The 15,424-nt window shown below is 34.3% G+C and overlaps 1 protein-coding gene across 1 annotated transcript in view; it reads right to left on the bottom strand.

Moving 5' to 3' along the window:
* Positions 1-15,424, bottom strand: part of LOC110374032 (uncharacterized) — a 113,866-nt gene that overhangs the window by 24,812 nt on the left and 73,630 nt on the right. Inside the window, exon 2 of the mRNA XM_021331556.3 lies at positions 4,758-5,116. Coding sequence (XP_021187231.3) covers positions 4,758-5,116 — 359 coding nt within the window. The remainder of the gene's footprint in view (positions 1-4,757; positions 5,117-15,424) is intronic.

Below are 15,424 nucleotides of genomic sequence, written 5' to 3'. Positions count from 1 at the left end.
CTGCTACTAGTATAGCTGTATACTATTATTTCCAGTCATATCGTCTACTAAAATAATACCTAAACTTAAAAGAGTTTACCCTAAATATTATTTTCTCAGTGGCCAATGCACCACTGGCGCACAATACACCGCATAAAGGCTGCCCCAGACTTTAATCACGCAGTAAAGCGCGCACCGGCCTCTGTTGTTACAGTTGGCTAAAGCTGACTTACACCAGTTTATTGCCTCAAACGTTACTAGAACTATATTCGTTACTCGCAAGGTCATTAGTTTTGTGCGAGTTAAGTATAGTAACAAAATTATGGTCTGAGAAGAGACAAACATAATATGCCTTTTTAGGGAATAAAGATTTTTTTTTTATGTAGTATTATATTAGTAGCTCCTGGCAAACTTAGGTTCAAGGATCATCGCTTGGCACGGCCTATAATTGGATAGGTGACCATCTTCTCAAGACGCGATCCTCCGAGTTTCAAAGAGTTTAATTTGTAACTTTGTTACTTCTTCGCGGGCAAATGCCTAAACGGGTTCTACTGAAATTGGGCAGCAGTACAAACAGAATAGCTCATTTTATAGTTTGCTTACGTAGCTGGTGAAACCTTAGGCGTAATCTAGTATAAAACAAAAGTAAAGATTTCTTTCCTTCACTTATTTTCAGTGATGACAAAGTACCTATGTATACCATTGTACCATTTCTCAGTCAGATTTCCTCACTGCATCCCTCCCAAAATCCTCATCAAACCAAACAATAAAACCGATTTATTCATCACTCAATTGTAAAGAGTATCGTTAATTTTATTACTAAACATTACTTTTTGACTCATCCTACTTTAACGGTGGGCTAATAAAATGCATCTCTCTTCGCCCAGAGCTTTAACTTGAGCGCTTAATAATGTAATAAGTTACAGTTTTATGTTTAAGTTAAAGTGTGAAGGGCTAAGTAATGAAAGAGATACACTATTTGTTGTTTTTGTGTACGTTTAACTCGTAAGAACTTTGATGTGTAAAAGAGTCGTGCGTGAATCTAATTACAAAATTACGAATGCATTGTTGTTCATTTGTTGCACAAGCAATTTAGATGCATCTATTTACTCTCATAGTTAATAAAATTAAGGGTCAATATTTCAATTTTCATATTAGTTTTAACTAAAGAATATGCTTGACATTGTTTTAATTTTTGTACAGAAAATATGTCAAATCGCCTTGTTTATTCGTCGGATAGAAATTAACTGATGATTGAAAAATACGCCTTTAGTAAAAAAAAAGCTTTCTTTTATGGTGTATCTTTCAAACTGACTTAAAGTTACAGTTTCTTTACTTTTGTATTTTCTTTGTACCTAAACAAAATCCCAACGCAGACGAATTTTCAATCACCAGCCATACTCTTTACAAGGAAGAATTATGACGAAATAAATCGTCTCACAATATCTGTCAAGCTGTGACCCAATTGTGTCAAATAAACCAAGTTTATCGAAATGCAGCTAGAAAACACGGCTATTTATACATTGCAGCGTTGCACAATATTTAGTCGGATTAACATTGGAGCGTATTGAGTGCTTATTTTAAATTCAGAGCTGGTCGTCTTTTGTTTTCAGTGTTTATTTGTTCGGGAACTGGATTATTGAATGAATAATATAAAGCAATAATCATAAATTGAATTGTATTTAGAATAAGATGATCAATAAGTAAAAATTGTTCACCAAATCATTGGAATTTATTTCGTGGTACTCAGCTGCATCTGGTTAGACTGGAAGCCGAAACCAACATAGTTAATTCAATTCAATTCAATTCTCAATTCTTTATTGCATACCATAATGTATTACAGGTTGTTGGTAGGTTATAGATATTAGTTACGAAAAGGCTAGGCAGATGATGATTTTTTGAAGCAGCTATTTAGCATGTAATTCCTGAAATGAATGCGATCTTAACTGCCAGTTTGAAATGAAGTAATAATGACTATAAGATGCTAGAAAACTGCCTTCGTGAGTGCTCAATACTTATACAATAATAAAGACATACTGTTATAATTATTATCCTTAGCTGGAAAACATTTAAACGCATATGGCGACGTGCCAAGCTATGTCCATTGGAAGTTTAAAATATGATCTGCCTATATTTATTTTGGCTTTTCTGTTACGAAATCGGCAACTACTGGAACCACTTTAGTTTATTATTTATGAAGTTCTAATGTAAACATAATATATCAAATAATATACGATGAAAAGCTTTGTTGAATCTTACTTCAATGGCATCGAGTGACTAGGCAGGTAATACCTACCTACTTTATGCTTAACTTTGCTTACACAAAATATACTAAAAAAGTGAGTATATTTTTGTTAATTTTATACTTGAGGATAGTTCCTGAATACGGTATTTATAAGAAAACTTTACTCACTCTTAACTTTATAAAAGGAAAGCTTACTAGCGCCTGACAGTTTTTAATAGCAACTCGCGTTATGCATCTTTCATTTTTCATCAGGCGTCTCGTACTGACTGCCACAGAATAGAACAAAATGTTTTGTTTTCTGAATCATCCTCCGAGCCTTTTCCCAATCATGTTGGGGTCGGCTTCCAGTCTAACCGGATTCAGCTGAGTACCAGTGCTTTACAAGAAGCGACTGCCTATCTGACCTCCTCAACCCAGTAACCCGGGCAACCCGATACCCCTTGGTTAGACTGGTGTCAGACTTTCTGGCTTCTGACTACCCGTAACGACTGCCAAGGATGTTCACTGACAGCCGGGACCTACAGTTTAACGTGCCATCCGAAACACAGTCAATGGTGTCTAAGATATACTTAGAAAGTACATACAAACTTAGAAAAGTTGCATTGGTACTTGCCTGACCTGGGATCGAACCCGTGCCCTCATACTTGAGGTTGGTCCTTTACCCACTAGGCCACCACGACTTTGTTTTGTTTTCTGAATGCAGTAAAATAATTAAATTCGTTTTAGAACAATATTGTTGTTTTTATCTCTTTTAGGCAAGCTCTGTTTTTAGAACTGATAAAGTTCGGAATCCAGTTCATACCTACATAGAGCTTAAATATGCATTCTACTGAAACAAAGAAGGGTAAGTGTGTATAGGTATCAAGCGATCACAGAAAACTTTTTACTCGTAAGTTGTGTATTTTTCCTGTAAATCGAAATAATCATTGTTAATTTAAATGAAATAAATATTATGCAATAATCAATTTAGGTACATAATATTATGTATATTTCCTACTGTAGCTATCACAACAATATTTCATACTCTCAATTATTTTAGTACTGTATTACCTTCCTATTACGTATTTATAACTATAAATAGACTCTACAGTTTGTAATGAATCATGATATATAAATGTTATGGACCATGTGATTAATTCGGGCATTATTTATAATGCCCGAGCATTATGATAACTATCTTAACTTCATTATTTATCACATTGCACGGGCATTATTATATTGCTACATGATAGTTGGGCAATTTGATAATAAAGCTATATTTTATTATTAGGTGGCAGTTGTTCTAATAAATAAATCCTGTTACTTGCTACATATTTTATGATTATTGTTTTAAATTATATGTTCTATTTTAATGGGAAATTATAAGTCTAGCCACAAAATTATTAATTGGACAATTGTCATCTAATTTACTAACTCGGCCTCGTTTTTCTTGATCTCATTTTTCTTGGCTCGTTTTTTTATGGTAGAATTTAAATTGGATTCAAAACAATTGTATTAAAAACTGAACTTAGTGTCGAAAACGAACTGCTGCAAAACCGACTCCACGTAGTCTTGTCTGCCCTACCCCTAGAGTGCAATTCAAAACCGCGTAGGCACGGAGGGCCGAGGCGGCCTGCGAGCTGAGGCGCAGGTAGTTTTAACCCTCGCCGCCGCGGCTGAGGCTGGCCGGCCCAGCCGGCCAGCAAGCCGAAGCTGCGGTGGTGAGCGTGAAAACCATCTGCGACGATAAGCTCGCATGGGACCGCCGGAGCCCCGCAGCGCCGGAGCCGTGACAGAAGCCATGCTTGCTGCATGTTGCAAGCTTACTTCTATGCTCTGTCAATTGATATGGGATGTGTTATATTTAGTTTATTTTAACATAAATGTCAATAATAATATAAAAAATGACTGGACTCAGAAAAAAAATGAAATTAAATATGTTTGTATTACTTTGCCCAAAAGGTCACGGGCAATATGTATAGTGCCCGGTCAATTTGATTGTTTGAATAATTATTATCAAATTGCACTCTCATATTGGGCATTATTCATAATGACCGGGCATTATGTATACTGCCCAATTTATCACTTGGTCCATAACATAAACAAAGCATCATAATACCGAACACGTGCGTATTTACGAAAACATTGCAAGTGAACACTTATTTTTAAATATTTTATTTGGTTTAAATGTAATTGCGCAATATTTAATAATATTAGTTATATTTATAGAGTGTTAATTAGGTTAATGGAGATTGGTAAAATGCGTAATTATTACACATATTTAATTACAAAAATCTATTTCAATTGAAAAAGTTAAGCTTCGCATTTTGAGGATAATCCATCAACAGAAAAGATAACAAAACTCTATGGTGTTTGTTTGTGTAAACCAGTTACTATGTAATGCTGTCTTCTCAATGAATACTTGTATCATACTTAAAGATATAAGTAAACATTTGACTTAACTCAGCTAATGCTCAAAAAATTTTTCAAAGAAAACGAGAGCGAATTCAATACTAGATAATTTGAAGCGAAAAAATATTGTTATCGGACTCACCTCATCCAAATCTCTATCACTATCGGTATCACTGATGCCATCCCCCCTACTAACGCCATCCGCCACATCCGTCCCCCCCTTATCCCTCCAATGCTTCTCACTCGTCACAGAAAACGTAAACGTTCGCTCTCTTCTGGGACTCAGAAGAACTCCTGCTGGCGTTCTAGGACTCCCATAACCGAAGATGTCCAGGTTCCTAGTGGCAAAAAGGTCGTTCGTTCGATCAGATCTTGGGGCGAAGACATCATCTTCTAAGTCTGAATCCAGGGTTAGAGTGAGGGGGGGTGATGATGCTGATCTTCTGCACTGCTGGGTTTGTGGTGCTGGTTGGGGTATGTCTGATTCGGAGTAAGGTCGTTCTGTGGACAAAAATGGTGAATGTTAGTCTGAGTTGCATTATACATTGGAGGTAGGTATGAAATACAAATACAGAATCAGTTTGGGATGCAAAGTTTTGTTTAAAAGTGGACAAGAAAAGTTTTAGCAAAACTGAAAGAGTATGTGTAGCTAATATAATTGAAAAAAAAAAAACTAAATAAAGTATTAGTTTAAGCTGGACTGTGGCAGGGTATTTTAAAGTCAGCTGATTGTCGTCAAACTAGGTATAGGCTATATGGGATATACCTACTCTTGCCTACAAACAAATACTACAAAACTCATCACCATTTGGTCTACCTGGATACCTAATCCATTTAGTCAGTTCATATTCAACAACATCAGCAAAAATGACAAGAGACCTTCACCTCACGTAGAACTCAGTGTCTTTCGCACATCAAAACAATAAAACTACCAAATTCAGCCTATCTGCAAACAGAACTATTAAAGTGAAAAAAACGCCCATTAAAAGCAATATCTTTAGTAATAAATCTAAATGTTTATTAGCAATATCGCCTACGTTGCGGTTTATAAATGTTCACGTGGGATGTGACACGAGGTACGTTTTGGCCTGGTTATTTTTAGACTGGTAGACTGCAAGGTTCATTGGTGAACCTTTATTTCTAGAGGTCTATTACCAATTTCTATTACATTATTTTATTACTGTCTAGTTGAAAACCAGCTGTCTGAAATAATGATAAACTGGACCTTTTTGTATCTCTATTGATTTTGTAATTGTTATCCCCCCTTCTTATGTTTTTCTTTTATCGATAAATGATTTTTCTGTCTTTCTTTCAATTGGACTGATAACTTGGATAAGTTTTTTTTGTTGGAACTTACGCCATTTGCGTTCATTGAAAACTTCTTCGTGTAACTATGTATTTGCAAAAGCTTTTCATCCTCATGATCTTAAACAGTCCACAGTTCACCTTTCAAAATTATATCAGGGTTTGATTAGAAATAAACAGATTGAAAGGAAAGTTTGATGCTGCAGGCAAGAAGAACTAGTAGCTCCTCAACATAAAAACAACAGACGTTAGCTCCACATTTCCATATTGACGTTACAAGCAAAACTTTGACTCCTAGCAAAATCTCTCTCAAGCCAATCGTAAACCAACATCACATCCAAGAATACAATGAGAACTCAAAGTTTACAACTTCTTAAAACGTTGGAGAGCTGTTATTACCAAAAAACAATTGTGGTCATCCCAGTAGACAGTTCTTTGTTCATACGTGTGGTCGAAACAATAGGATTGTGACCACAAAAATGTGCAGTAGCTAATTTGTTCGCCAATAACTTTTTATGTGGTAGGGAATGGGAGGAAAGTAAAGCAGGTATTGTGGCGTTCTATTATGTATTTTTTTTAGGTTTAGTGCTGTAAAAGATAGGTTTAAGATAGGATTCAGACAGAAGGTTCAGGGCAGTCATTATGTTTTCGAAGGTAAAAGGTTCGAAAAAGGTTTTAAAAAATAGAATTCATCACCCACAAATAATATCAATATAATAAAAAATTTCGAAAGTAAGTGATGATTTATTAAGCTCAAGTGCAAAATTATTGTTACCCAGAAAAACCCTAAAGTTCCTTCATACCAAAATTTTGATTCCATCAATCCCATAAAATACAGTTTCAAAATATATCATTACATTTTCAAATATGATTCATATTCCAAAGAACAAATTTGATGAAAAATAAAAGAGCTACATAATCGCTGTACCGAAGTCGATTAAGTTGATTAAAGGGATCGTCATAAATATTGGAAACGAAATGCTCCGGGCTATATTCTGATGTGCTTGACTTGAGATTAATATTCGTATACCACTTGGGTTTTGTATGTCAAAGTGTATTTCTGTTTGATGTGTTTTGATTATGGTAAGTATCATGGTAATTCGACAAAAAAGCAAAAGCTATGTTTACAATTTGGCTATGAGATAAAAATAATAGTCATTAATATTTGTGTGATGGGATAAGCATGATCACAGCTCGCAATACCAAAGGGACATACAATTAAAGGACCAATATAAAAATTATAAGGCGTCATCCTGAACATTATTGACTTAATACAAGTCGAGAAACACAAGCGAAAAACTGCGTTAAAGAAAACAAAACGAGAAATATGAATAATAAGTAGATAACTTTTCTGCAGCTGATTTAGTATCGCCTACCTATATCTCAAAAATCACTCCATCATTGCAAAAACCTAGACCAATAAATCCAAAACAGTCGCAACAATTTATCACATCAGGTAGCAACATAGCTTTATTTGACCTTATTTTTAAACAAAACAAAGACAAAAACAAACACGACAGCACAAAGAAAAGCAATTTGTTATCAACAATATCGATGGAGGTACCAGGAGAACAGGAGCGACGAAGAACTAATATACTTACTTATAGAATATATAAGAAACACAAATTAATAAAATCTTGGGTCCGTCCGCGAACGAAACCCGTTTCCACGACACACGTGCAGCGAGCGACCGCTGAGGGAATGAGAAGGGAGTGTAGCCGTCTCGTTCTAGTGCAACGGTAAGAATTGTGTGGATCTTGCAAGAAATATTGTTTGTTCATTGGATTGGAAGTTTTGTTTTGTTGAAGTTTGACAGTGATGTCTCAGTTAGATATCTGGAATCCAATTATATAATGTACCTAATGCAGAACTAGGACACATTCTTATGCTGGCAGTTTTCTTGTATCGGTACTGAGATAGTTGTGTACAGACGCCAGCAGGTCAACCTACCCGAATCCGTCAAAATTTATCAATCGAACATAAAATTTTCACTATTGCGATAAGGTTGAAATTTCTACATATTTAAGAAATTTTACAGATTGAGGTAGGTTGATGTACTCTCGTCCGTAAATAATAGTGATCTACATTTGGACGATTCGTAACTTTAGTTTTACAATAACGAAAATTACCTCTCAGACGACATTGAAAGTACTTAAAATCTGGCTAAAAATGAAACATGTTTTTCAAAGATTATATGTATTTTATATTGTCATCTAAATGTGATCTTTTGATAGTAAAAAATCTTTTGAAAAATAAATTTTATCTAACAAATCCATCGCGTGAATATCCACACTAAGCCAACACAATGCACCGATAGGCGAGGTTATTTTTTTGTCTTATGCACGCTAGATGCGTAACACAGGTGTCCCTGGCTTACGCCTATTTACAATATCATAGATCTATACGTATTATTATTACCTAATACATAAGGTTGAATATATAGAGAATTTTAAAGGGCCAATACCTGTACTTTTAACATGGAATCGAAAGATTTATGTCGGTTGTCGTAATACATCATTGAGTTTGCAACTCTTGTAGCGATATTCCAACAAAATTGTTGGCGAACCTTGTTTGGTTAAAGAATTAAAAAAAAATACTGACATAAGTATTGACCTTCTATAGTATATAGGGTTAGTAATATACAATTTCCTAATGTCTCTTTCCAATAGTGACCATGATACTAAACGTTTTATCAAGTAAATACTTCACAGGATCTAATTCTCTAGAATTCAAAGTTCTAAAAGATTGTTCCACCGATAAATCGTAACTATAAATCAAAGTGCCACCGAACTATCAAGCAAAACAATCTCCAACTACTGCAAACCCATCAATTTACAAACCTTGTTGACAATTGCTTAACCTCTTCTTCTAACACCAACATTTAATATTTCACTTAAACACAATAATTATTTGTCTACAAACTAGTAATACTCGTTTCTGAAACGACTTAAGCTGTGGTTTCACTACCACGACTTTGACGACCGATAGTGTATCGATACTTGATTTATGTCTGTCGTAAAACTGGCCGTTTTATTGGCTTTAGCGTTTGATGATACTTCTATGTTTACTTTTGAACAAAGTATTTATGCTTATAGTAGTTTTTAATGTTTTTATTTTGCCGCAAGATTATGTTAAGTTTTGCTGTGGTGAAGCCATATTTTTTAAAAGGCGGTTTTATTTCCTTTTGTGTTACATTTAATTATAACGGCAACTTATCCTTGATCCTTAACTTGAGATTCGAAATAAGTACGAAATTCACATGGACTTGCAATTATACATCTAGGAACAAACATGAACCTAAAACAAAAGCACAATACAACTTCACAAAAAATCCCTCCAACTTTTTCTGCAACCTGTCTCGACTAAACATTTAGTCGCTTTAATGAAACCCCCCTCGCTGGCGACCAAAGACTTGCACAAACCTGACATTAAACGTTTCCAGCGAACGCTGTTAGCTGTCATTAGGAAGAATTACATACGAATTAGCGAATTTATGTACCGCAAGACTGAACGAGTGATGAAATTAGAACCGTTTGTATGTACGTGCTGGGGTTAGCTTTGACTTTTTATCATCATTGAGGACGTTTTGCTTGTCGACTGTTGGGATTTTAGTAGTTTTGGTAGTAAGTGTGAATAATACAGAAAGCCAAATAATCAATCTAATAAATCTTCTACTAGAGGTGACCCGCACTGAGACGAGAGAAAATTTGTTGTGGGTCAAGCTGTGTGCGGTAGTAATACCTACAGGATCAAACTTAGAAAGATTTTTTTTTATTAAAGTAGATTGTTTTGAATCTCTTTTGAAGCACGGCTGTTATGAATTTAGCTTTTCATCTAAAGAAAGATAATTGCTCATTCCCAAAAAATACAACAAATACCCAACTCACTTCACTAAACACACAACTAGGACCAGTCAATCTCGTCACACAACATCCAATCATTCACAATAACGATCATCAACAGATATTCCCACAAAATCGTGTTTCAATTGCACACATCACTGACCAATGACCAAAACAGCCAGATCAAAACGTTAGTCATAGTTTCATAAAGATTTTGTCCCACTATTTGTCCCACAATAGTTTAAAGGATTAGACACAAAAAGGACGCGATGATTCGACACAAATGACCAACAGTTCAGTGATTAATCGTTTGTTGATTTCGAATTTGGAATCACGTTTCAGACTTGGGGTTCAAAGCGTGATTGAAACGTTTATTTTTTTGGTGGTAGGTAAGAAAAAACTTCGAGCTGATAAGTTGAGGGGAGAAAAAACGTGTGTTTGGGAAGATGTGATGAAGTTGAATTGTTTGGATAAAAAGATGATAACGGACTTAGATTTGGATTTAATAGATGAACGTATACTTAACGTTACGTTAACGTATACTGTACGGTGTATACTTGAATAAACACATATAACAATATATAATGAAGATTCACTTAAAAGTTAACAAATCTTTTAATACCATTCAAAAATAATTGCAAGAACAGAGACGAAAACAAAAAATCTTTGAATAATAATTCCTTTAGGCCTTTTCACTTATTGTGAAGGTAATACAAATCTAAAAATCAATGCTAATGATGACACTGGCATCTCCTCAAACCCAGATGACGCAGAAATCCCTCAGGCAAAAGCAATCATCCGCAAAACATTTAACCGCAAACAGAAGTTGGTAAGACTAGTAAACTGCACCTATTCCAATCACTGTTATTAAAGGAACAGGTTCTTTTAACAGTTATATCGGAGCATAGGATTAAGTACTTAACAATAATTATTACGTATAATGAATAATTTCTAGTGAGTCTATTGCAAGTAATGATGGTGATGTGGATCTTGAGAAATTAGTTCCGAGATTTGGTGTAGTAGAAAGGGTTGTAGCTATCATATCTGATACTAATTTGTTGCTGCTTATTTCAATATGATGCAGTTGGTAACTTACAATGTTCATAGTAGAAGAAAACTAGTATTTGTGATTGCTATGTGTGACTCCCAAATCTAATTAATAGTTTATTTTGGCCAAAAAGTAAGCATTGCCATCCAACGTGGCAATGCTGCCAGCCTCTTGGGTACACTCCCGGTGGGCAGCGATGAGGAGTTTTTTGATGCAATTTTTTAAATATTTCTATTTATAGTAAGTGTATATATTAGGTAATAAGTTAGTTGTATGTTGTATATATATTTATTATTAAGTTATTGTAAAAAGTTATTTGTAAATAAAAAAATTTCATTAATAGTCCAAAGAAATCTCATATTTATTGAATTTGACATATATGAGGAACGTAACGAAAAATTATTTTTACAAGACTAAGAACTAGACAGACGTATCCGAAAGTCCTCTAATTCCTTGTAGCTTGTAAGATGGTGATCGATTAAATTGTTAACCAGCATTACAGAAGTAACTGCGATATGACACACTACAATTTTATACCCATCATAAACCCTGTGGCTAACTAACTGTACTCTACTTGAAACAGTAGCGGCCTTGCAAAGCCTTCAAAGCTATATTACCTCGAATTACAACCAACCTTATGATGCTCCAGAACATGGCTCATACCATTTCCTCTCAATTAAACATAATTAAATAATTGATTTACAGCAACACAAATAATTTTCTAAATGGCTCCAAATAAGAAATAAAGCTGTACAGTAAACGGTTATACGATTACCTATTATTATAGTTAATTGTTCATCCTATTACTGTGATACACCAAATGATACAGAACACACGATTAGACCCACACAACCATCACTTTGAACATAACATTCAACATTAATATTTTACTTAATGACTACCAAAGATGTAATTTCTACTATCGAATGTTTTGAACTTACTATTTTTATTTGTATCAATCTTGAGACTGCTCTCAAAATTGTTGAATCAATTATTTTAATAACCACCATTTTATTGTAAAGGGTTAGGATCTGTAATTATAATTTGATCTACGTTTGACAATTAATAACCAATAAATTAAATGCTTGACATGATGAATAAGATAGAATCATCCCTGCTGCTTACACACAAGCAGACAGTTTTAATATTAGTGTGAAATAAGCTCAACTTTAGAATAACAATAAGAACTTTAAAGACAACAAACACTAAAGAATTGGCACACCTCCAAAAGACTGCACAAAAACGGTCTAATTCATAAACACTTCATCGTTTATAAAAGCAGAAGAGAAAAAACAACAAACATTATATGAGGTGTGTAGCAAAATGCGTATTTGAGAACACGGTCGCGTCCAGACGTGGCATTGTATGCAGATTTGAGTCAAACCTCAAACTTATTAATTATCATGGGTAAGCACAGCAGTGAATAGTGATTAGTTTTCTACGATCTGTCAATGCAGACGAGCGATTGCTTCGTGACAATTTGTAGGACTGGACTTACATGTAATTGGGTCTGGTTTGTTTATTAGGTCACAGGTATAGCGATCTCATCTTTTATGCACTGTTATGTACAGATTTACATACTTCGCAATTATTGTAATTTAATTTGGATAAATGCCATTTTACTTCTTTAACTTTGGTGTAGGTACCAAAGGGCCAAGTCTACAGCTTTGGTCCTTCAGGCAAGATGACTACTACAACCATCGTCAGCGTCTACTTAACCCTAACCTGTATAACCACCTAAATGAATTAGTCTCTCATTATTCTCTCCACTTTTGCATTACACATCCACTTACTCACTTCAACAATCCCTTTCTTATTTTCAAACAGACAGAAGATTAATGATTCCAAATTTAAAGCCAGTTCACGGTTGCCGATAAAAAATCGCTGGTCTGTTCACGTTTTACTTAAAGGAGTAAAAACGTCTGGCTACTGTACTACGCTGCCTTTCATATGTTAATTTGTTCAACTATTGTTGTTCTGATGTATGCCAAAGATGAAACTTTGAGCATTGTTTGACTTGTACTTATTGTTAGCACTTTTTTCTGTTTGTAAGTGGAGTGAGTCTATTACGTTGGTTTGTCAGAGCAGCTTTTTTTGATATATTCACTGATCTAGCAAAGGTATGAAATTAACTTAATCTTCTAAAGAAGGGTTAGCAAAAAGCAAAGGGCCAATCCATCAGAAATTCGATTTAATTTCTATTTTTGATTCTGATTATAACTTTAAATTCCAAGGTTAGAATATGATATATGTTTCCGGCCCATATGTTAAGATTACTTTCGTATTCAATATTTGGCAAAAGGGTTAGTAATCGTCTGCCACCTGACGGCAAATAACTGTGGGAACTGTTGAGATTGAGATTTATATTAGATGTAAATCTCTTTCTCCCTAAACTGTTCGTAGAATCTACACCCAGTAAAAGTTATAAACGTATTTCATCTAATTTTTGTTCTTCTTAGGTTCCTCTGTAGTAATTTCAAATCTGTCTCTGGTCCTTATGGCTCCAGTTCAGTTATTTATTCAAGTCTTAACTCTGAAGAAAAACCACAATTCCTAAAAATATTGGCCCGTATGAACAAGAGTAATTCAGGTAGCTGCGGTTACTACAGCCAATACAATATTTAATACTTACCCTTCATACAAAATTTACCAAAATGTCAATCACCCGTATTCTGGCAGATATTTTATCGATGGCTTTCATTTTTGCAAAATGATTTTTTGGTGCACCTTTATAGTCCATATTTTAAGCCCGTATCCGAAATTCAATACAGGGAGCTGCGGTTTTTAAATTTTGGTTAGCACTAAATCTTTGGATACTTTTTGCTTTATTATTGTGGTTTGAGAAATTACCAATTACTGTATGCGCTTTCGTTCTTGCTTTTGTTCAGAGTATTACTGCCATGTTGCTTCGAGAGTAAACGATTTTGTTTTCAAGTATGTTTTATTGTTCGCTCGTCATACTTCTGCTTTTTGTCCGTACTTACACGATCATAACTGCGTGTTATTTTCCTTTCATACTGCTTATAGTAATTACTTATTTATTTTATCCTTTACCCCTATCTTTACTTATGAAACTTCGCCATTAATCAGTTATTAGAGACCTTGTAGAATTTTTATTCTCATCACTATTATCGTCTATCATCATATATCCTTCAGTCTTTAATTTTGCTGCATTGTACTTATGTTTTTTACTACCAGTGATATCTCAAAATTAATTAAAACGACCACCTTTTTGAACAAAACCTTAGACTTTTTCAAAACAATGAAATAAATATTTCAGTGTTTAAATCTTTCGCGGTGTATCGTTGCAGTTTCGTTTTACGAGTGTTATAAACTTTAAAAGGGAGAGTCTATGTCGTGATTTGTGTTGACGCTGATCGTGTAGGCGTTGGACTGGCTACCGTGCGCCGTAGTGTTGTGAACGTTACGGGTGATATCGATGATCCGATCTGAAGTCGATTGGTAATTGCCGTTCTTAGGATTAATAAAAAAGATAGAAGAATATATTTGTGATTGAGTGACGCGCAATAGATAATAGAAAAGTTGAATATTGTGCTGAGTTCTGTAAATTAGAACACTACAAACGTTTTGGGAACGTTATTTAGTCTTGAAAATGACCTCTCAAATATTGTAAATAGAGTTAGACAAAAACACGTGATATAGATCTTTTGTTAATTGCATCCTTTAATTTACTCAACATTGACAGCGATTATAAAGTTCGTAAACCTGGTCTTTCCACTTTCACATGCACACCTGTTTCGTTATTAATCATTAAGCGTCTTCATTATCGATAAATTAACGATGTCCCTGCTTTATGGATGGATATCGTATATGGATACGGGTTATGGTCAATTACATGTATGACTACAGAGCTTTTGGACACGAGAAATTATTAGTTATTGTTCACAGAAAGTACGAAAATCTTTATATCTTTCCAAAATCCTACATGTCAGATTATGCTAAGGATTTCTTTTTTCCATCGGACCTATGTGGTTTTTATAAAAAAAAAATGAGTAACGCTTATTCAAATTGCTGGTCTTGCATTATTACCGACACAGAAACCATGTGTATACCTGAAACTAAAATAAGGGAATTATAGCCAGAGTCTTATAACAGCCAACGCAAATGACTAAATAAAGGCAACCTGTCTACCCTTTTATGGAATAGAAGCTTAACAACAAATGTCAAAGCATATGGAAAGATACTAAACTAACTCACAATATAAATTGAACACAATAACAAATTATGATAACCCAATCCTATAGATCAAGCCACTGAATAAACATTAAGAGGGCTATCACAAATTTTCGCGAATTTAAACGTTTTATACGAGTTTTGATGCTTTGGATATAGTCACAATAAAAAAACAAAAATAAGATTCAGAAAGTTTGATCATTTATCTTGAAAGTGTATTAAATAAATATTTTAATTTGTCCACGTACATCAGTAAAATCTTTGTCTCTGCAAAGGATGTTTCATAAAATGTTGCTTTTGGGTATCTTTTGATGCTTCGGTACTCCGAGGATATAGCAATTTAACCATTTATAAAAATGTTCAAGATACAACTATATCTTGTACTTGGAAGTGCTTAAATCAATTTATTACAATTCATAC

Source organism: Helicoverpa armigera, chromosome 23 (genome assembly GCF_030705265.1).
Source record: "Helicoverpa armigera isolate CAAS_96S chromosome 23, ASM3070526v1, whole genome shotgun sequence".
Classification (NCBI taxonomy): Eukaryota; Metazoa; Arthropoda; class Insecta; order Lepidoptera; family Noctuidae; genus Helicoverpa; species Helicoverpa armigera.
Note: the sequence above shows the minus strand (reverse complement) of the source record. Positions and strands in the feature narration are given on the sequence as shown.